The 22,131-nt window shown below is 46.7% G+C and overlaps 1 protein-coding gene across 2 annotated transcripts; it reads right to left on the minus strand.

Annotated features, from left to right (window-relative positions):
- Positions 1-638: 638 nt before the first annotated feature.
- On the minus strand, positions 639-21,772 carry col1a2 (collagen, type I, alpha 2). Of its 2 annotated transcripts, XM_084484771.1 has the most exons (49): positions 21,589-21,772; positions 18,334-18,371; positions 17,764-17,847; positions 17,047-17,103; positions 16,705-16,749; positions 16,490-16,543; positions 16,302-16,355; positions 16,141-16,194; positions 15,874-15,927; positions 14,810-14,863; positions 14,320-14,364; positions 14,033-14,131; positions 13,619-13,672; positions 13,069-13,167; positions 12,852-12,896; positions 12,497-12,595; positions 12,167-12,220; positions 11,913-12,020; positions 11,739-11,792; positions 11,470-11,568; positions 11,141-11,194; positions 10,839-10,937; positions 10,595-10,648; positions 10,426-10,479; positions 10,177-10,230; positions 9,846-9,899; positions 9,674-9,718; positions 9,453-9,551; positions 9,045-9,152; positions 8,835-8,888; positions 8,426-8,479; positions 7,624-7,677; positions 7,347-7,400; positions 7,115-7,222; positions 6,677-6,730; positions 6,278-6,331; positions 5,979-6,140; positions 5,697-5,804; positions 5,434-5,541; positions 5,150-5,203; positions 4,920-5,027; positions 4,716-4,769; positions 4,428-4,535; positions 4,038-4,091; positions 3,746-3,853; positions 3,343-3,589; positions 2,883-3,067; positions 2,429-2,671; positions 639-2,114 (listed from the first exon to the last, which is right to left on the minus strand). In XM_084484771.1, exons 1-49 carry the CDS (start codon positions 21,656-21,658, stop codon positions 1,968-1,970), a joined length of 4,059 nt encoding a protein of 1,352 aa, XP_084340897.1. In that variant the 5' UTR covers positions 21,659-21,772; the 3' UTR covers positions 639-1,967. The 2 variants fall into 2 exon arrangements, with proteins under 2 accessions (XP_084340897.1, XP_084340896.1); XM_084484770.1 differs by lacking the exons at positions 18,334-18,371; positions 21,589-21,772.
- Between the last annotated feature and the right edge of the window lie 359 nt (positions 21,773-22,131).

Below are 22,131 nucleotides of genomic sequence, written 5' to 3' on the forward strand. Positions count from 1 at the left end.
AAGGTATACAGACACAATATGTGCCTGCTGCTTCCAAATTGGAAGAACACAAACTGGCGCCTCGTTGAAGAAGGCCACGTTCTTACACTGCCCTCTAGCGTTTGTGAACAGCATTGCCTTTGAACTAAGCGGTGTCTTTTCAGGGAGAAAAAAACATAAACAAATAGTATTTATATGCTAAACCATTTATTTATTTATTTTTTCTTCGTCGTTCCAAGTCAAATTAACAAGTGAAGGAGCCCTGGAAGACAAAGGACGTCAGATCAGAGCCATATTTCAAAGAATAGATATATCCCAAAGCCTAAAAGGGAGAAGAAACCCCTATTTAATATATTTTGCCTGTAGGCCTACACATTAAAGATAGGCTCACTAAATTGTGTCATACTGAGTACCCATAAACCAAGCACCTCCGCCAACACAGGTAATCAGCATCATTTAAGCACCCAACTAACCTTGGAGTACAAAGAAGTCGATTTATTTCCTGATGTGTTTTTATACAGTTTTATGCTGTATGTTTCTGACCTAACCCTGACCTTACTCTATCCACTTTGTTTTTTTTTCAAAGGTTGATTCATGTTTACCACTTTTAAGATATATAAAAATAGATAAAAGATGGATGCATCACCAGAATCCAAGGCCTCGATCCAAATCACACCAAAATTTATTTGGATGCAAAAGCTGTATTATGCGAGGAAAAGCAGTGTCAGAAGAAGAGGCATATTTACATGACAACAAAGTATGTTAGTAATCAAACATTGGCATGGACAGTTTCAACAGATATATTACTGTACATATGTCAGGTGCTTTATGTTTAAAAAAGGGAGCAGGAAAAAGGGTGGGGAGGATCAATGAAGATGTGAATTTAATTTTACATCGAAAGATGATTATGCAAATCATCAGCTGAACTGAGGGCTGTAACCGAAAAAGGAAAAAAAAACAGTTGTCGTTCTTTTTTACAACTTCTATCCATTGTGTTGTCGGAACACAAAAGCACTCTAGTCACTGAAGGATGGAGTTATTCGAACACTGGACATGCTTTATTTCAGAACCATTCACAATTTATTTAAACATCTCACATATACAAAATAGGTACAATAAACTTTGTGGTGTTGGCTTTTTTTTTCAGGGGGGAAAGAGAGTTTTTTTGTGCTGAAATGCAGTATGTCAGGTTGACCACTGAGCGTGGGACTTGAGAAGAGTAAAAAGCTTGGACAAAAAGAAAACCTTCTACACAAAAAAACGAAAAAGGAAAGGAAATCAAATGAAACAACGGAGGAGGGGGGAAAAAAACAACCAGACAAGGCATCAGTTTAAGGGGAGTTCCACCTGCTTAAACTGGGGGGGTGGCAGGTACCAAGGGAGGACTAGCGCGATGCTCCTGGGTGGAAGGTCAATACAAAGTAATACAGATGTGCAGAGTGGTTTGCTGCGTAATAGCACCATAGATCTCATGGACCCCCGCAGCAGAGCACCCTCTGATGAACGGCGACAGAACTCGGAAGTCTCGCAACTGTTCTCAACACCTTCTGTTGCAGAAAACCTGGTTTTGTCAATAGTATTTTCTTAATGTACAGGTCGTGAGGTAGTCTAAACCTTTTTTTCATGGAAATTGTGGTTTTAAACCTCCTCCTCTTTGGAAGATATACAAAGACCACAAAGTGATGCATACTTTCAGCGTTTTTATTACACTTCTTTTATTTTTTACAAAACGATGACATGGTGTCCCACAACAAGGTGTTTTCCTGCGTTCCCATTCGTTGGCTGTATTAATTTGCATTGCACAATCGCTCCATTCAGTCCGTCCGTTCCACTCCGATAGTTGCCCAGCTTAAGCAAGTGGAGGCGCCGAGAGGAATCAGCATTCAGTATAAAAAAACAACAAAGAAAGAAGGGCAGAGATTTTCTTTTTTTCTTTCTTTCTCTCTTTTTTTCTGGGAGGGGGAGGTGTTAATTTAACATGAGTCTATTTATTTGAAACAGACTGGGCCAATGTCCAAGCCAAACTCCTGATCGGCTCCACCAATGTCCAAAGGTGCAATGTCGAGGATGGGCAGGCGAGATGGTTTATTTGTTCTGTACTCGATGACTGTCTTGCTCCATTCGCCAGTGTGTGACTGTGGGTGGTGGCGGGGACAAAGAGAGAGAGAGAAACAGTATGTCAGAGGAGCGGACGACAGGAGACGATAGACAACACACATCAGAGCTATCTGAGATAAATCCCATTGAGTAGCACAAAGGTCTAACTTCCATCTAACCATAACCGTAGCTTTTAATTAACCCTGAAAAAAATCAGCATGCATAGAACAAATCCGGCTTGTATTTATCCCACCAGGGAAAATAAACATCTACAACAACAGCCATGCCAGGACTAAACACAGAGATGTTGTAGGGGGCTTAGGGCTCAGGGTGGAGGGTAGGCGTCACTCACAGTGCATCCGTCTTCCAGCACGTTGAAGGTGAAGCGGCTGTTGCCCTCGGCGCGGAGCTCCACGTCGTTGGAGCCCTGCAGCAGCACGGCCTTCTTCAGGTTGCCGCTCTCAGCGTCCATGTAGGCCACGCTGTTCTTGCAGTGGTAGGTGACGTTCTGGCTGGCCTGGTTGGACAGCAGGCGCATGAAGGCCAGCTGAGTGGCCATGCTCTGTGAGCTGAGGGTCTCGTCGTTGTAGGTGAACTGGAAGAGGGAGAGAGAGAGATGGTGGAGGGGGGAGAAGTTAGTGGAGGTATGCTTTGCAGAGGAGTGGGCAGCCAGTGGCGGCCTTATTCAGAGTTTAAACGTTATTATTATTATTATTATTGAACTGCACAAAATCAAACCAAACAGTTTTTTGCTGGGGGGGGGGGGGGGGGGGGGGGGTGGGGTATCAACCGCAGGGGGGCCTCACCTCGGTGCCTCCGTTGATGGTCTCTCCGAACCAGACGTGCTTCTTGTTCTGGGTGCTTCTGAACCAGTTCTTCTGGGCGATGCTGGCGGGGTGGGCGAAGATGCAGGTCTCGCGGGTGGAGAAGTCACAGAACACCTTGATGGCGTCGTTGGTGCATCCCTGGTTGGGGTCGATCCAGTAGAAACCTAGCAGAGGGAGAGGGGAGGGAAGGAGCGTTTTAGAGGCTTGATCAGACTCTCAATCGCACTGATAAAGACTGCTGGAGCACTCCCTGAGATGCTGCATTTGAATGGGAGCTAATCATTAGCAATATATATAAATATATCTAGTCAACTTACCTCCTGCACTGCTTCCTATAGCTACTCCTATAGCTACTCTGCCCTCTGTCCAGTTTTCGTATGAAGTACTGCTTAGGTACTGCTAAAGGTACCAGGTAAGGGCGCCCCGAGCCTGGACTCACCGGTGCTCCATTCGGGGTGTCCGAGCTTGATGTCGCGGCAGGTGCGGGCGGGGTTCTTCCTGGAGCCCTCGGGGGTGAGCAGGTTCTCGATCTGGCTGTTCAGGGACTTGATGGTGGCGTCCACCTCGTAGTCCTTGGCCCTCAGGGCGGGCTGGTCGGCTCTGTACTCATCGTAGCCTCCGGAGACGTCGTATCCGCCGCCGGCGGGGCCAGCGGGTCCGGGAAGACCGGGAGATCCGTTGGGACCCTGCCGTCCACGGACACAAAACGGGTCAGAGAGGGGGTCGATACACCGGTCAGCTGATGGGGGTTTTGATCACCCATAAGGTTAAACTCATGCATATGAGATGCGTCTGTGTTTATTTGTTTTTTGAATGAAGGGTCAGGGGCTGGATGAACTCACAGCGGGTCCGAGGTATCCAGGGGGTCCACGGGCACCGGGAGCGCCGATGGTTCCATGGCTACCAGATCTACCATCCTTGCCAGGGGGTCCGTGGGGTCCAGCGGGGCCCTGGAAGGAAAGCATAATCAACCTTTAGTGTTGTTCAACACTGTATTACTGCATGTTGTAGGTTAAATACTAATGCGGAGATGTTGGAAAAAAAGCCACTCTGATGACCAGGTGGTTGAGATCCAGGCATGGAGGATGGAGGTATGAGTTAAGTGTATTGTGGGTAATGGAGTTTTCCACTCACTCTGGGTCCGGAGGGTCCAGCGGGTCCAGCAGAGCCAGAGTCACCAGATGGGCCCTGCAGGGAGTGGGAACCGCATCAGAAAACAACAACTATACAAAAACAACAACAGACAGCCCATAGAGGTTACACTGAATTTCATAATATTAGAAATACTTCTTTAACATTAGTGTTGAATTGTCCTTATCATATTGTAATTATCAGTCTGTTATATGTCATGCACTTTGAAAGAGCCCGTGGCCAGATAGGCTGCAGTCTCTCCTCTTGCCACAAGGGGGCCAGAGTAATCCCATACCATTTAAATAAGAGTTTTGTCACAATGTGTTTTATCTTTGTGTCGATGCATTGTCGTGTGTAAAGTGTGTTGCTGCTGCTGGAGGGGGGGTCACTCACGGAGGGTCCGGGCATTCCCTGGAGTCCACCGTGTCCACGCAGTCCCTTCATGCCTCTCTCTCCCTTCTCTCCACCAACACCCTTCTCACCACGGGGTCCTGCGGTTCCCTGTAAACACACACACACACACACACACACACACACACACACACACAGTCAGCAAAACATCTCTCTAATGGGTAAGGGACTCAAAAAGATAAGCAAATGTATTTCTTTGTCACTGAAGTTTGTCGTGAACATCGATGGATTGTTTCATGGTGTCTTTCTCTTTTAAAAAGGTACACTTACAGGTCCACCTCTGGCTCCAGCCATGCCTGAGGGGCCGGCGGGGCCTCCGGGGCCCTAGAGAGGAAGGACAGAGAGAGAGAGGAAGGTTAGATCCATATAACAACAGGGACGATATGAAACCTTGCTGTATTGGAGAGACTAAAAGGATGTGAGGGAGACCATTGTTGGGGATGGGGGGGTGGGTTCAGTTCTGCTTGTACTTACAGACTCTCCACGGTTTCCGGCTCTGCCAGCCTGGCCGGTCTGGCCAGCGGGTCCGGGAGCTCCAGACATGCCCAGGGGTCCGTTGGATCCAGGCTCTCCACGGTCTCCCTGTGAGCAGGGGGGTGGGGGAAGGATGATCACACACACACTCAGATGTGTGGGCCTGAGTGTGTGTGTGTGTGTGTATCATCAATGTATGCCAATCAGAAAAACCCTTTGCAAAGCCTTACCTTGTTTCCGGCGATACCGGTGCGGCCAGGGGGTCCATCGTTTCCAGTACTACCCTGTGGATCAGCCCCACAAAGCAGGCGTTAGCGTACACTTGGTACTATCATGACGGGAAAGGTGACCTCTTGGCCAGGGAGCAGAAGTAATTGAACTAATCTAGCTAAACTAGATACTACTACATACACAAGCGTGTACTAAGCAGGACTATCTACTTGTAGAACCCCTGCTACATTTACGTGAGGAGTTCGCTACTGTACACACGAGACAATGACGCAGTGACCCTCACCTCACGTCCAGCCTCTCCCTGAGGTCCGGTCATACCGGGCATGCCAATGTTTCCAGAGGGTCCACGGGGTCCAGGGGATCCAGCGGGGCCAGCTCTACCAGGCTCTCCCTGCGGAGGAACACAAACACACACACAGGGTCAAAGACTGAATCAAGGGCATAGCTGTGGCGATAATAGGTGAGCCGACACCAGGGCTTGTTAGCGTTAGTGTTGACGTTGTGGTGCAATGCTCAGTTGTGTTCATGTGGTTGCGTTGTACACACCAGGCCTCCAGCTCCACCGGGGACACCACGGTCTCCCCTGGGTCCGGGCAGACCAACGTATCCCTGTCCTCCAAGCTGACCAGAGGGTCCTGAGGTTCCGGGGGCACCCTGTACACACACACACACACACACATCATAGTTCAATGGGAGGAATGAGGGCCCAATAGGCTAACAGGCACCAGACCTGATGAGAGACCATGGATGGACCATGGATGAAATGTCTTTTTTTTTTAATAGCCTCTTGGTGGAAACTTCTTTCCCAAAGGAGACGGGACAACTTACAGCGGGGCCGGAATCTCCAGAGGGTCCCTTGTCTCCAGCCAGACCAGCGGGTCCAATCATACCCTGCTCACCAGGGGGGCCGGCGGGGCCAGAGTCTCCACGGATACCACGGGGACCGTCCTTACCGGTGGGGCCGGCGGAGCCAGGGGGGCCAACGATGCCCTGGGAGCGGTAAAAAGAGGGAGTTCACATGAGATGGACGGCAGGGTTCAATATAAGGAGGATGTGTGGAAGATATGATGGTCAAGCTCGGTGTGTGCATGTATGTGTGTGTGTGTGTGTTTGCGTGTGATACTCACAGAGGGACCGGCAGCGCCAACTCTACCAGCAGCACCAGGGAAACCAGTCAGACCCTGAAGGCAGAAACACAAGCAAATAAATCAAGACTCGAAGTGGTACTGTTTTCTAAATCTAAATCAATTCTGAATCAACCCTAATATACCTCAACCTCAAATCATTTCACGAGGTCATTGTGTGATGTGTGTCACAATTTACAAGCCATATTAAGGGTGTATGTGTGTTGCGTATGTGTGTTGCGTATGTGTGCGTGTATGTGTGTGTGTGTGTGCCCGTGCCCAGTAAAGCAGCTACTGGGATACATTTTTGAAGTAAAATGTTTAAATGCCTATATTTGATCTTAATAATTATAATAGTAGTCATAATGATCAATATATTTTGTATCATGTATGGGTTCTTACACTGGGTCCATTGTCACCACGACCACCACTGGGTCCAGCACCTCCGGCAGCACCCTGGGTGAGAGGAAAGAGAGGTCAGGGGTCGTGCCAGTCATCCAAGTCTTTCAACATAATCCTCATTATCTCTGTTATCTCTGAAGCCTTTCTCTCTCTGTTAATTGCCCTCAATACAAACCCTTCTTGTATTTGTGATAGCAAAGTGCATTGCTGGGCACTTTTAAGTCAGGGATCATCAACCTGTTGTGTTTGCCCCAGATTTGTGTGTATTATATATTGTTTTACCATCAACTTTTATTCTAGATTTCTCTTGAATGACTGTCTTTTATGCATGATCTAAAGCACTTACCCTTATTGCTAACCCTTCATCACCTTTCCTTCAGCAAGGGTCAACAGTGTGGGGGTCTGCATGCTGTGTGTGTGTGAGTGGGTGGTACTCACAGCGGGTCCGGACTGTCCAGCGGGTCCAGCAGGTCCTGCGGCTCCGAGGTCTCCCTTTCCTCCAGCGGGTCCACGCTCTCCACGGACTCCTGAGGGTCCATCAGCACCCTGTAGGGCCAGACCACAGAGGCTGCATCAGTGTGTGTGTGTGAGTGTCTTTGTGTGTGTGTGTGTGTGTGCGTGTGTGTGTGTATGTGTCAGTGTATGTGCAGAGTTCGGCCTGCAGACTTACAGGGGGTCCAGCGAATCCAGCGGCACCAGCAAGTCCAACCTCTCCACGCTCGCCCTGCAGGGAGGAAGAGGAAGGGAGGAAGAAGAAGAGGAAGGGAGACGGGTCAGGAACAGGGACTGGGATTGAGTCCGACTTAATCCGGATGCACTATGTCGGCAGCCTAATGTAACGCATTAACTTCCTGGGTTAGGATTAACATTACAAATGTTGATCATTAAAGTTAAAATCAAACAATACTAATAAAACAATGATGTAATAATAAAAAGGGGGCCCTTACAGAGGGTCCACGGGCTCCTGAGGGGCCAGCGGGTCCGAAGGAACCGCCCTCACCCTGGAGGAGGGAACATTAGAGATCAGCACAGAGCAAGAGAAAGACTGAAAACATTTAGGAAAAACATTACCCAAAGCCCAAATACATTTCATATTGGCACACTTCCATTTTGTGCTTTGCCAGGCAAACATTTCAAATTAAAATAAGTTGTAAAATTTGTAAAAATCTTGTTTTGTTGTTGTTTATGGCCAATTCAATTCAAAGAGCCCTGGAAACAAAGGATAGGTGAAACATTAATCCTACAATGTTTCTTCTATATTCTTCCTCTACATTTTTTGAATGGCTGGAAAAATAAATAAATAAACACAATTATTTGTTAGCTGTGTTTTCTATTAGCCTAGCATTAGCAAACAGTCAGGATAACATGTTGATGTGCTGTGGTTGGATAGCCAGCAGGGGGCGACGCTGAGGTTCCCCTTTTGAGGATGACTATCTAGTCATCCTCCTAGAACCTCTCCTTCAGCTAGGGTTGGAGATCCTAGTGAACACAGGTGCTGGCATGCTTTTGGATACCCTAATTGGTGTCTTGTTGTTAATGGACAAGCTAGGGATGGTATAAATATATAGGGTTGTGTGTAAAGGCAAGCCATCATTTTTGGTTCATAGGAACATTTCAAAGCCAATTTGCTTGAAAAGTTTCTGAACGTCTACATTTTTGGAACACCTCATGACTGAAGTGCATGTAGTGTGCTTTCTGTTATTGTTTGTGGTGATGTGTGAGTGAAAACAATGTGCTGAACATACAAACCTTGTCTCCGTTAGCACCATTGGGTCCTGGGGGTCCACCGGGTCCGGGGGCACCCTGCAAACACACCCTACATTTAATACACACGTTTTCTACACAAACATGGTGTATTTATATATATATATATATATATATATATATAGTATTTATGTCCTTTTTTTTGTTTATATAGTTTCCTCTTCATTTAGTATACAGATACGATCACCTTTATTTAGCCTATATATAAAGTTTTGCTGCTTTATATGTTGTACATAAGCAGTTTTTTAAACAGTGTATATATATTGTTTCCACGTCATAAAGTGTAATTATAAAGCGCATTATGTGCACATAGTATGGGCCATGGATATATTTATAAAGTTGTATAAAAAAATACATAAGGTTGTACGAGGGGGGAATGTGGAATATAACTTACACGGGCTCCATCTCTGCCAACATTTCCGTCGGGACCTCTGTGGCCAGCCTCTCCCTAGAGGGGGGCAGGAGAGAGGAGGGGGAGGGAGACAAAAGTGAGTGACAAAATGTCTCTTACCGCAAACGCTGTTTGCAGCTGTAAGTCTCATGCAATGCGTGACATTGATGGACTTGTGATCCGGAAGGTGGAGGGTATTGGGGGGGGGCGTACCTTCTCTCCCTTGCCACCGGGTGTGCCGGCACCTCCACGCTCACCGGGCATGCCACCGCTTCCCTGGTGTCCAACGTTACCAGCAGCTCCGACGGAGCCAGGCTCTCCCTGGAAACACACACACGCACACACAGGTTACAGTCCCCTTGTTATCCAAGGGCATGTGTGTTTGCTCATTCATGACTCTCTATCTGCTTATTTTGTATTTGAGGCGGGGCCATTGTCAGTCAGTACAAAAGAAAAACACATTCATGAAACTTCAATTGATCTAATTGCAAAGTGACATGAATCTGATTCCTCAAGTAGTAGAGTAATATCTGTAATATCGTTGTGAATTCTGATTGGCCCTATCTTCCATCTCGCCTCTACTGCATCCACCAATCACGGCCCCCTGTGGGGGCCCCTCACCTTGCCACCATCGGTACCGGGGATACCAGCGGGTCCACGGGCTCCAAGGGGTCCCTGAGGTCCGGCGGATCCGGCGACTCCGGGGTTACCGCGCTCTCCCTATTGGCCACAGACAGATCACATGATGTCAGGTCAACAGACGATTGGTTGTTGATCAAAAATGAAACATCTGACATTTATTGGAAGTGAGGGATGTCCTCATTCGACGAGGGGGGCCTCACCTTAATTCCAGCGGGTCCAGCGATGCCCTGGTCTCCGGGGACACCCTGTTGGTAAGAGACGAGACAGTGGACGATTAAACCTGGTTCCTTGGTCACTCGACCATACAGGTGTGTGTGTGAGTGTCAGAGAGAGAGAGAGGGGGAGAGAGAGAGAGGTAGAGAGAGGGCTTACTCTATCTCCATGCTTGCCAGCCTCTCCGGGGCCTCCAGCGGGTCCAGGGAGTCCCTGAGGTCATCACACAAATAACACAATTAAAACTCAAAATCAACAACAAAAACAAATCATGTTTACCTATATCTGCACTGGTAAGTAATGTGGGTGTGGTTTGGCGATCGTTTGGCATCTACAGTGTGTGATATATGTAGTTAGTGTTTAAGTATTGTTTGAGTGTATCTATGTTGCTGTTGCCACGGAGATAACAGCTGGACACAACACTATAGGATAGGCAATGTTTTCCGACACTGAAAATACTAAAATCTGCTGAATGGGGGTAAATACAAACCTGGAAACCAGGAGCTCCAGCGGGTCCTTGCTCTCCCTTCTCACCAGCATTTCCCTGTATAGAGAGAGAGAGAGAGACAGAGAGAGGGAGAGAGAGAGAGAGAGAGAGAGAGAGTGCAAAAAATAGCACATTAGTTAATGGTACCATGCACCTGTGATTCTATAGTCCACCTGGATGCCTGTGGTTCACATCCTGTTTCTGTTTCTGTGCTGTGATGTTCCGTGCATGGCGTTTGGTCGGGGTACTTACAACGGGTCCAAGGGCGCCACCAGCACCGTTGTTACCATCAGCGCCAGGGGCTCCCTAAAAAACAGAGAGATAGAGAGAGAGAGAGAGAGTTAGTTAGAGGAGTGTAACCAGGTCAGTGTGATGCTGTAGTGTGTACATGAGTGGACATGGGGGTTAAAAGGTAACTTACTCTCAGGCCAGCGGCGCCGGCGGATCCCTTGTCTCCGGGCTTTCCAGCATCACCCTGAAGGACAGAGAGAGCACGGTTAGGGAAATATATTTTGGAAGTATAAATAAAGAAAGGTATCAACAGTACCGTACTGGGATACGCCCACTACTCTTTTAAAGCCAAGGTCAAAGGTGAGAGCCGTAGAGTGACAATGACAACTCAAGAAAACAATAGCACAAATCCTGGACTTCTTTCTCCTACTCACAGAAGGTCCCTTGGGTCCGAGGAAGCCGATGCTACCGGTCATACCGATGGGTCCAGTAGGTCCGGGGGGACCAGTGCGGCCATCTTGTCCAGAGAGACCCTGGAGGGAGAAACAGGAAGTGCCGAACAGGAAGTACCTAGTTACTCATTTATTCATTTTAGTTTCCCCATCTTGTGATGCTCTTTGCATTGATTCGTTGTGTAGAGAAGATGTTGACGAGAGGTGTAGTTTGTGATAACAGGAGGAGAGAAGGATCCTTTTATTGATTGTGTTAAGACATGGGAGGTAGGTATAATACTCACAGATAATCCCTCTTTGCCTGGGGGTCCAGCGCTTCCAGGGCTACCTGGCAGACCCTGTAGACAGGAAAACATTGATCCGTTGAATAGGAAATCAATCAATCAATCAACCAATCAATTAACCAATCAATCAACCAATCAATCAACCAATCAATCAATATCAGCAGTTCTTGCTGCTATGAGCAGGGACATGGTACTACAGCAACACTGTTTCGAGGTCTAGGCCCTAGGATGAAATGAGGGATTCCAACCTCAGTTTACACACGTGACATTGTATTCTTAACAATATGTACATACGTATATATATATATTTATTGATATAGGGAACGTACTCTGGCTCCGGTCAGACCGGTCTCTCCAGCGCGGCCAGCATCACCAGGGGCTCCACGAGCTCCACCTGCACCGGTAGCACCACGGGCACCGGGCATGCCCTAGGACACACACACACACACACACACACATTAGACTTCAAGGCAGGTAAACTGTACGTTTTGTATGGATGAGGTACTCATTTGTGTGTGTTTAACAAAAGAGATCGGGTCACAGTACGAGGTGCTGGTGCTGGATTGGTGTATTGTTGGTGTGGTTGTGGCTAACTTACAATGGGACCACTTCTTCCCTCGGATCCGGGCATTCCACGGGTGCCACCTGCACCCTAGAGAGTCACACACACAGACAGAGAGAGCTTTAGAAAAAACACAATGATACCCATAATACAGAGCTGTGTTTCGCATTGAGTGGAGTGGAGATTCTCTGTGTAACAGCCACAACTCACTCTGGCTCCGCGGGCTCCTGTGGGGCCGGTGGCTCCGACCTCACCAGTGGGTCCTCTCTTTCCCTCCTCTCCGTTGGGTCCGGGGACACCCTGGGGTCCGTGGTGACCCTGAGAGAGAGAGAGAGAGAGAGATAGGGTCACAAGAGGCTCCTTGTGCACAGTGCGCAGCAGAGTCATCCTCTGTGACCTGCGTGCATTCTGACCATAAGAAAGAGGAACTAAGGATGAAATAACTGTATGGGGTCATCACTTACAGGCTCTCCCTTGGGGCCAGAGTCTCCCTTTACGCCTGAGGTACCGGGATCTCCCTAGAAGAGATAGCAGGGAACAGAGGTTACTGACGGGTACAAGTCACATAAACATGAGAATGTTGGATTTGTATTATTTATTGTGTCATTGCTTCTTTGTTTGCATGTTTGTTTCAGTTGAGTATGTCTGCGTGTGTGTGCGTGTGTGTGTGTGTGTGTGCGCGTGTGCGTGTGTGTGTGTGTCATGTGCCGAGGTCAAGATATGGGTTTGTGTGAATTGTTTGTATTCATGTGTTTGTTTGTTTGTGTGTTTTTTTTTTTAATGTGTGGACTCACAGAAAGACCTCTGGCACCAGCAGCACCCTGAGGCCCCTGGGGGCCGGGTCCTCCTCGGGGTCCGGGGAAGCCAGGGGCTCCAGAAACACCAGCAGCACCCTGGAGGTCACAGGGGTCAGAGAGAGGTCAGAGGTCAACACCAACACACATCCGGCATTGGATCCACACATCATTATAAAAAAAGTGTAGTATTTTAGAAGAATTTAGAAGAATTGAATCTCTTGACTCTCTTGGAATAAAGAGGGCCCATTAAATGTAAAAATCCTGAGCTGTTTAAATTCTGAACATCTCTTGGATCTCGGGGTCACCCTCCGTGACCCTTGACCTATGGAGCTCTTGGGGTGTCTATACTTACAGAAGCTCCCTTGGCTCCGTTCAGACCGTTGTTACCAGGGTTGCCCTATGGGGAAAGCAAATGAAAACAGAATATGTTGTCACAACAAAATACAAAAAATGAATTGCCCAAAAAAATCTAAAGTGGCTTCCAAAGTAACAGGATTACTTATGCAACGATAGCATTTTTTGGGAACAAATAAAACAAAGGAAGCAACTAGTATGAATGTTGTACTCACAGGGGGTCCGACGGGTCCACCAGCACCATTGGTACCGGGCTCTCCTCTCGCTCCCTGAGGTCCGGAGGGTCCGGATGATCCAGCGGGTCCAACCTCTCCCTGAACACAGACCGAGGACAGGCCAGAGGTTAGCCATCAGAGCCTACCGGGCTGGATGATGTCAACTAGCAGTGATACAACTGACACAATGTTGTGTGTTGGTATATGTTTGGGGGTAAGGTTGTACCCCCATTTGATGTGTGTGTACATCAAATCACTGATCATGATCAGATCACTGATCAGGCTTTGGGGAATAACTTTCAACCTTTACTGAGGGAGTATTTGTTTTCACGTGTGTATTGCATGATGTGCGTTGACACATTGACGTGTTCTCATCGGTACTTCCACTCGTAACCCGACAGTCATGCACACCATGTACATATGTATCACAGTGTGTCTATATGTGTGCCATTTCCCCTGGGGGTATGATGCACCGGACCCTCCTTCAGATCTATAACTAGGGTTGTCCCGGGAACTGGAAGTGGGTGACAGGAAGTGGCTCGCCACCTACCTTGGGGCCAGGGGAGCCGGGGAAACCGGGAGCACCGGAGGCACCGAGAGGTCCCTGGAGGAGGAGATGGAAGACATGTTTTACAAAACAATACGCGCTGACGTCATCGCTCTACTGTTGGAGGCCACATGAGGGTCATGGGGTCAATCTGTGTCTGACACTGATTGCTGTATAATATGGTTGTGTGAGGGGTTAGGGAGTGGGCTTAGGGGTGAGGGGTGAGTGTGGGAGGTGAGGGGTGAGGAGTCAGCCGTGAGGTGTGAGGGGTGAGGGATGAGGGATGAGGGCAGAGCTGTGAGGTGTTAGGAGTGAGAGTGGGGGTGAGGGGTTGAGGGAGGAAGAGTTGAGTGGTCTGGTGCGAGCGGTGAAGGGGTGAAGGAGTGAACGGGCAAAGGGACCAGGGCAGCTACTCACAGCGGGACCGGCGGGTCCAACATTGCCATCAGCACCACGAGCACCAGCGGGTCCAGCAGGTCCAGCACGGCCTCTCTCTCCAGCCAAACCACGAGCTCCCTGCAGGGGGAGGACAGGTAGAAGACCTCTACATTACGACACCATACAAGTGCTGGAGTCTAAAGTCTAAAGTCTAAAGTCTAAATGTTTTGATGATTTCAGACGCTTTTACACGTGAGAGCTATTGTTTACATCTGGTGTGAGGGCATTGTATTACACTGTAGGAATCACTTCTATGGAGCACTTACAGCCATTCCAGCGCTTCCGGAAGATCCATGGGCACCAGTCTCTCCCTACGGATAGGAGGAGAGAGAGAACACGTTAGGGTGTGGTCCCATCCTGGGTTGCACCTTTATGTACCACGTCACATGGTACCTACAAGCGTAAAAGTGATGCATAGCAATTTACTTGAGAAAATGCTTCAAAATACATAAAGACTGGGATGTGTGTGTGTGGTTGTGTGTGTCATCTGTGTGTAGGTGTGCTTGAGCCTGAGTGCATGTGAGGGTGTACAAGAGTGTATGTTTCCGTGGTTATTTTAGCGATAGGTGAAGATAGACATCTGCAGTAGGCAGCAAACCATATCAATGATGGCAATGGGCTGCTACTGGTCTCAAGATTAAGGAGGGCTGGATGGATGCTATGTGCTGACAGCAGACCCAAGGCCCAGCAGGTTTTCTACCAGTGTGTCTTGAGATGCACAGGTAGAAAACTGGTGTGTGTTGTCGCTAAACTCACCTTGATTCCGGCGGCACCGGCCTCTCCCTTGCGACCATCAATACCGGTGTAACCCTGAAACACACAGAAGGAAGGGACATTACTACCATGCTGGACTAGTGTAACCCTGAAACACACAGAAGGGACAATACTATCATGTTTGAATTTCAAGCAGATTCATAGTTTTTTCCTTAACTGGAAGTTCCTATTGTCTGTATCTAGGTAAAATAAAGGGTCAAATAAAAAAGGAATAGAAAGCTCCTTCATTCGGCTGGGAATTCTGCCATAATGATCGATGGAGGTGCTCAGGCTAGCGTCTTCTATCCACTGCCACAAAAAAATACAACATCATTCTTTCTACATGGATTGTTTTCAACGTAGACCTCATGAGATCTCGGACAGCTTGAGGCTTGAGACAGTCCCAAGACTCAACAACAAGCCATTGCAGGATGAGCGATAGAAGGGCCTCATAAAGAGATCATAAGGTATTCCATTAGGTATTCCTAAGCGGGTGTAGAAAACCTAAACAAAGGAGTGGATAGGAGAGGAAGCATCATCCACTTGAAAGAGCCAAGGCTTTCCAAGGGAACTCCTTTCGCATTACGCTCAAACTCTTCTTCCCTTTGAGAACAAAGAACATTAGGAGTCCAGGGGCATTGCTGCAAAGATTCCTCAACTTTAAAGGTTGTTGGTTTCTCAAGATAATTCTGCAATAATGGAATTGTTTGAAAATGAGCTACTTTCACTTTAAAATGTAGAATATATGGTGGAAATATATTGAGGTTGTTACTGGCCCCAAATAAACTAGTGGCAATGCAGAGTGGATTCTACCAATGTAAACACAACTAGCCGTCCCCAGGAAACAGCAAATAGATCCTAGAGTGGATAAGCCACGAGGCCTTGCTTCTCACTCCAAAATGTTTGTCTCAGTGCTATTCCCGTTAGCCTCCAGCAGGTGGAGCCCTGGTGTGCAGGTGTGCAGGACGGTACACGCTTATTCTGAGGATATGGGTCGAATCCGAGCAGTGCAAAAGGAGGTCAACAACAAACACAAACAAACAACAACAACAACAACAACAACTCACTCTGTGTCCCTTCATGCCGGGGAGTCCAGGGGTTCCGGGGAATCCACGTGCACCCTGCAGGTACACAACAAAACAGATGTTTACAGATGTTCAGCAAGGTATCCACCATAATATGACCAGATGTTAGGGGGGGGGGGGGGGCTGTGTGTGAATATGCTTGGTGTGAATGCTAAGTGTAGCATGGGTTAGAAGTATGGTTGGGGTTAACCCCAAGGGATGGGGTCAAGGATCATTTTAGGGGACATTTAGGGGAGAAGATTCGCTCACCTGGGGTCCAGCGGTTCCTCTATCTCCGGGCTTGCCAGGTCTGCCGTTGTTACCCTGCGTACCAACAAGCTCAAAGGTCAAACAGCCGCCTGCTTCCACCGTCATAGACACACACTTTAAAGACGTTTTTCGGGATGTAGAACCAGAAAGCGTTCACTTACGTCCTCGCCAGCTTTGCCAGAGGGTCCAGGGGGTCCACGAGAACCAACGGGGCCCTAGCACACACACACACACACACACACACACCCAGCACCCGGTTAATTTCAGTGTACAATGTACAACTGTTAGGATTTATTGTGAATGTGATGACGGTGGTGATGAGGACGGTGTTTAAGGGAGATGAACTTACGGTCTGTCCGGGCTCTCCGGGCTCACCAGCGTGTCCGGTGTGTCCCTGGGAGCCCTGAGGTAGGAGACAACACACAAGCAGCCGATGAGCGGTGGGAAAACAAAATGGCCGCCGCATGGTAATGAGGCAGCACTTTTACGGTACTTTGGTTTCTTTTTACAATTATTCGAATGTGTGTGTGTGTGTGTGTGTGTGAGTGGTGAGGGGGTACTTACAGGGGGGCCGGGAGGTCCAGGTGGGCCTCTCATTCCCATAATTCCCTGGAGATAGAGGAAAGAAATCAAAGGTCAAACAACAGCGTTATCCAACACCAGTGGCTGTGAACGGTGTGCGCAGTGAATGAGATATGCTGCTGAGGACAGAATCCCATACAACGGAAAGGCTTGCGCGTTTGAACAACCACACAGAAATGTGTGGATGTATTTCTTTCAGGGTGAGTCCAAGGACTGGACTGGAAGCTAAGAACGCAGACCATAAAAGTGGAATACATCCCAGAACTCCATGGGTGTGTGTGTGTGTGTGTGTGTGTGTGTGTGTGTGTGTGTGTGTGTGTTCACCATGGGGCCGGGACCAGGATCAGAGCCTTTGGTGTGATCGTACTGAGCAGCAAAGTTCTGTTGGAGAGAAAAATAAAAACCAGAATAAGAGGCAAAATATAGACCCAAAAATATATATTAAAAACAATACATACAATACAATATACTTATTTTCTAATTCATTGTAGGTTATGTATGTGTTGCAAGTTTCTGTTGACACTAATATTCATGTAGGCTTTTGTAATGTGACAGCAGGCCTACATATGATTTGTACTATAAAGCCATGAGCTTCCATAAACATCCATCCAGTGTTTCAGCCTGCAGAAAAGTGTTTAAGGCCTTCATTTAGCCATTATGGCGTCAAATGAGCCCAGGCCAAGGGGTCAAAGGTAACCCGGTTATGCACATCAATACATTCCAATACTTTTTCCTGGCCCCGATTTATAATTGTCTACTCCATTGCTATAATTGTGCAAGAAAGTTGGTCAGGTGAGTTTAAGGGCCACATTTTATAACAAACAGATGAACAGCACATTGCCATCTTCCTGTAGCTTCTATCCTAGGCAGACGATACCTTACGGTTACAACTGGATATTCCAGCCGGTTAACCTTCTTTACAGAGTGGCCCTCATCCACATTCAGTTCCCCCACCCAGCCACACTTTGGAACCAACATCCACATTCAGTACCCCCACCCAGCCACACTTTAGAACCTAGTTGGCCTCTATAGGATACTTACTCCACCGAGTCCAGGGGGTCCTGGGGGGCCAGCGGGGCCAGGGTTTCCAGGTCTGCCATCCTTTCCATTAGGACCCTGGGGTCCCTGTAAACCAAGACAGCACTCGGTTAATCTTTATTGATTATTACTGATTAACACACAGCCATCATGTCTACTGAGATGCTGCCATAGTTGCAAATCTGTTCGGCTGTGGAGCTCGGTTTTGTCTGACCTTGAATAAAAGCTTCATGTCCTTCTAATAAATTGTAAATAAAGTTTAGAAAACTAAATATATAAATATGAATGTAATCTGGATATGCTAGCCGAAGTTGGAAACAAATAATAGACAACAAAGATTTGTATGTTATTTTATCTTCAGCTGTAGTGCAGCAGAGATTGGTCCACTATTGTTTGTATCAAATGCGTCACCACGGCGGATGGCTATAGGCTGTGTCTGATGTAAACAAAGGGGTGTGGCCTATCCAAGTTGAAAGGTCAATTGACGTCATCATATATCGACCTGATAAAGTTTCAATCCTGCAAATATGGCATTGCTTCTTTTCATAAATACTGAGTTTGATATTAGCTTACCCTGTCACCTCTTGGTCCTTTCGGGCCCTGAGGAAAAGAAGTAAAGAATCGATGAGTCAGAGCCAGAAATTATCCAAACAGTGCGCCAAGTTCACTTAAAAAAGTAAAATATAACATTCACATTATAATGTTTAAACTAGACACTTAACTAACCTAAAATCTCAAACCTAAAAGCAGCTGGCCTACAATCGCTGGGTGGTGAATATGTGTATGTGTCAAACTTGCACTGCATAGCCAAAGCACCAGTCAGGTGGGAACATATTTCAGTCCACTTCATTACACAAAGCCTTTCGCTATAGCTAATGCCTACAATGTCTGCCCTGAGCTATGCTTCACATTATCAGATACACCACACTCAAAAGGGCTAAATGACACATCCAACCAGGGTTTCATTGCTGACTTTGAATCTTCCCTGAGCAGAAATAGAAGATAAATAAATATTATTATTTATTTATTGTGTCATTTAACTGTGCTGGCTGTATCATGCACTGTTCAGCATTGCTGTTAATCTACCTCGCTGCACATTAACCCATTAACATGCAGGGGACTTATGATGCATAACATGTTCATGCAGATGCAGAGCCTCATATAGCTGTTCCCAGATCACTGTGAACACTGTAGACATAATGAGTAATCAAATAATTCATAAATAATAAAGGGGCAGTGTGTAGTACAGAGCTGAAGAGAGGGAAACAACAAGTGGATCTGGCATGTGATTCATTCAACAACCTAACCTTTTCACAGCTCCATTGAGACACCTGTGTCACTAATCATAAAGTATCAACGTGGTGATCTGGGACAGCCTCCATGTTGTCATGGCATAACATGACCTTTAGCTTGTCACAGTGAGAATATGTCATGATCTTAATCATGACATACTAATCCCCCCTAAATATCAGCGTTAAAGAGAGCTTGAGAGCATGGCTTCAAGGGAATTTTATTGAATCATTCAAAAAAGAATGATATCCGAGGTTGTCATCTATTTGGAGGGACTGTTCTGGGGCCTGCCGGAGACCATGAAGGCACCACCGAGACACCACCCAGAGGGAAACACATCTGACCTGAGGCCAGCTGAGAGGTGGCCACCGCTGCCGGCCCCTCTCAGCTGCCCTGAGAAAGGGCCCTTTGTGCCAGGCCCCATGGGTACCTCAGCGTGGACGGTTTTAGCTTTCATTGACACTGGCTGTAGACCAATGGGACCCCTTGTACCTATTCATGGACAGGAAGGAGGAAAGACCAGGAGGTATTTTCTCCGCAATCGGTGAGATTGCTCGAAACGTCCAGACGTCTGGGAGTGTATGGGAGATATTTTTCTACACAAGGGAAGCTACCGGGGACTGGAGATTCTAACCACACAGCGTGTGAAGGTAAAAATATATTTTATCTACATGTAAATGAGTTGTAAAATCATGCAGTTGTACTGACCGAGTCTGGAGCGCAGAGGGAGGACAAGTGGAGCAGGAGGTTGGGGGTGGGGGGTGAGAGGAAATACTGCGTTAGCACATACATCATCTTAACAACAAAAACTACAACAAAAACAGCATAACCTGGGAAAAGAAACAACACATCTCTAGCAAGGAAAAGTCTAAGGGTCTTCGTCCGTTTGGGCTGAGCAGGAGCTGTTTGATTGATCGATCAATAGCAGGTTGTTAGGCTAATCCATCATTTGAAATGGACATTGACAGCATGTCATCCTTGTAGGGTCACTATGGGGGTAATTAGGTAAACTGAGGTAAACAGGGGAAGTTAAGGCTGATGGGTCTACTTGTCTAAATCAACGACCTGTAAAGGTATCCTAAAAGGCAGAACTAATGTGTCAGGGAGATGGACGGGTATCCAAGGCCTCTACCATGATGCCTTATCATTGTGATAATCGTTTAAAAAATAGGGCCTAACTGTTTGACAGGTTGTATTTTTTAAGGCCATTAACTCATCTGGGATTGTTAGTTTGCTTTCATTCTTACAAACTCAATCTTTGGTCTATGATTTATAGTATATTAAAGGTTTAAATTTTTTATGTTTTTTCGATATTATTTATGTTTCAACCAAATCCTTAGTAATCCATGTTATTTTAAAGGCTCTCATTCCACCAAATTAAAACAGCTGCTTCTATGTCAACACAGGAATTCGTGCCCCTGGGATTCAAAAGAAAATGAAACAAACTGAGGTCCAAGTTGACGACCTAGATAATTTGCTGTATTGTTATAGTGAGGTTTAGATTCATTGCCTTTTTGTGAATAGATTCGGGACTTGACATTATTGACTATGTTCCAATGCTTTATATAAATCCAAGTCCAAATCTTTAAACGGTTGAAAGTTGGGGGGTTAAGTTAACTTTAGGATGGAAAAGTTCAAATAAGTAACAATAATGAAGGCCATATAGCACAGTATGCACATCGGCATTGTTGGCTATGGGCATCAACTATGATGTAGTATCCAAAAATGATATTTGGTGAGTTCTGGATGGCTTGCTGAGCAGGACATATATTTTAATTGTAATGCCAATTACGCACCACAGGGGGGCGCACTTGGGGCTTCCAAATGGTGCGCCATGAGTCCTTACTTTTAGACAACTTTGTAATTACAATAAATCTCTAGCCTAAATATACTCTAATCTTGAATACTTGTTGCTATTTAGAATGTTTGAATCAGATTACTTTAACACCGGCAATTAAAAAGACAATTCACAATGGAACACAATATTCAACACTATTTAAATTAAAAAAATGCTTTTTAAAAGTTAGACTGAAAGTATTCTATATTGCTGTACATAAGTTATCTGGTTGGATGGGGAAATTTTAAATTAAGCCAAGAAAAGATGGTCCCAATGTCGGCCACTAGAGGGAGACAGCGGTAGTGGCTAAATGAACGCCTCATTCCCTGGCCACCGTGATGGAACAATTTGTACAACGCCCCAAACTTTTCATCCTGCGTTTAAACAAAAAAAGCCATTATAAGTCTACAATGGTATGGCCATAAGCAACCAACACCTCTCAATATATACTAAACCAGGTCGTTCAAAGTAACTTTCAACTTTTTTTTCATCTTTCTGATATTAATCAAATTGGACTTATTGTATCCTTGGAAAACAGATAATCCTCCGAATTGGGCTCATTCCGTTATTCGGTGAGGCTTCGAACGGTCCTGAGCTTGAAGTACGCTTCCAAACAAAAGCCAAACGCTGCAGTGAGATCCTCAAAAAAAACGGGACCAGGAAAATATCCATCACATGAAAAAGCAGACATTAAAACTTACTTTGACATGTTGCTAGGTATGAGGTTACTGCAAGCAGCAACAGAATCCGGGTATCCACAAAGCTGAGCATGTCTATATAGACATGCAGACTCCTTGTGCTGCTTTGCCCCTGTTTTTAAACCACCCTTCAAAAAGGCATACAGTTTATGGCGACCAGAGTAACTCCAAACTGAGCAGAAACCTGCTGCCGTGATGCTAGAATAATAATGTTGTACCAGCCCTATTTATATGGCAGGAGGTTCCCTCGTCTGCGTGTCAAAAGTCAGCCCCCTGGCCAATGGGAGGCGAGCAACCCCATCTCGCTCTCCCATCCCTCGCCCAGCCAATAGTCGATCCTGTGGTCCTCCTCCGTGTCCCAGCCCTCGCTCCACCAGAAACCTTTTGGCCGAGCTGAAGTTGGAGATGATGACGAGTACAACGGTTTAATTAGATCCATTCTTTTTGAGGACGTGGACAGCGTCGAGGTTTAAAAAGAAGATGAAGGCCTTAGCTTTGCTCTCAGACGGGAGCCGAGCTGGATCGGTACAGCTTCGTAGCGAGGGG

This window comes from Micromesistius poutassou (assembly GCF_964030765.1).
Source record: "Micromesistius poutassou genome assembly, chromosome: 20".
NCBI classification, from domain to species: domain Eukaryota; kingdom Metazoa; phylum Chordata; class Actinopteri; order Gadiformes; family Gadidae; genus Micromesistius; species Micromesistius poutassou.

What these genes read in the sequence shown, in the direction of transcription:
- col1a2 (XM_084484771.1), bottom strand. Translation starts at nt 21,658, where the DNA reads ATGCTCAGCTTTGTGGATACCCGGATTCTGTTGCTGCTTGCAGTAACC. An exon ending in AGGGAAGAAGTGGTCCCATT is followed by an intron (nt 11,569 to 11,738) that starts GTAAGTTAGCCA and finishes TGTGTGTCCTAG; the next exon opens with GGCATGCCCGGTGCCCGTGG. An exon ending in CTGGACAGTCCGGACCCGCT is followed by an intron (nt 6,731 to 7,114) that starts GTGAGTACCACC and finishes CCTCTCACCCAG; the next exon opens with GGTGCTGCCGGAGGTGCTGG.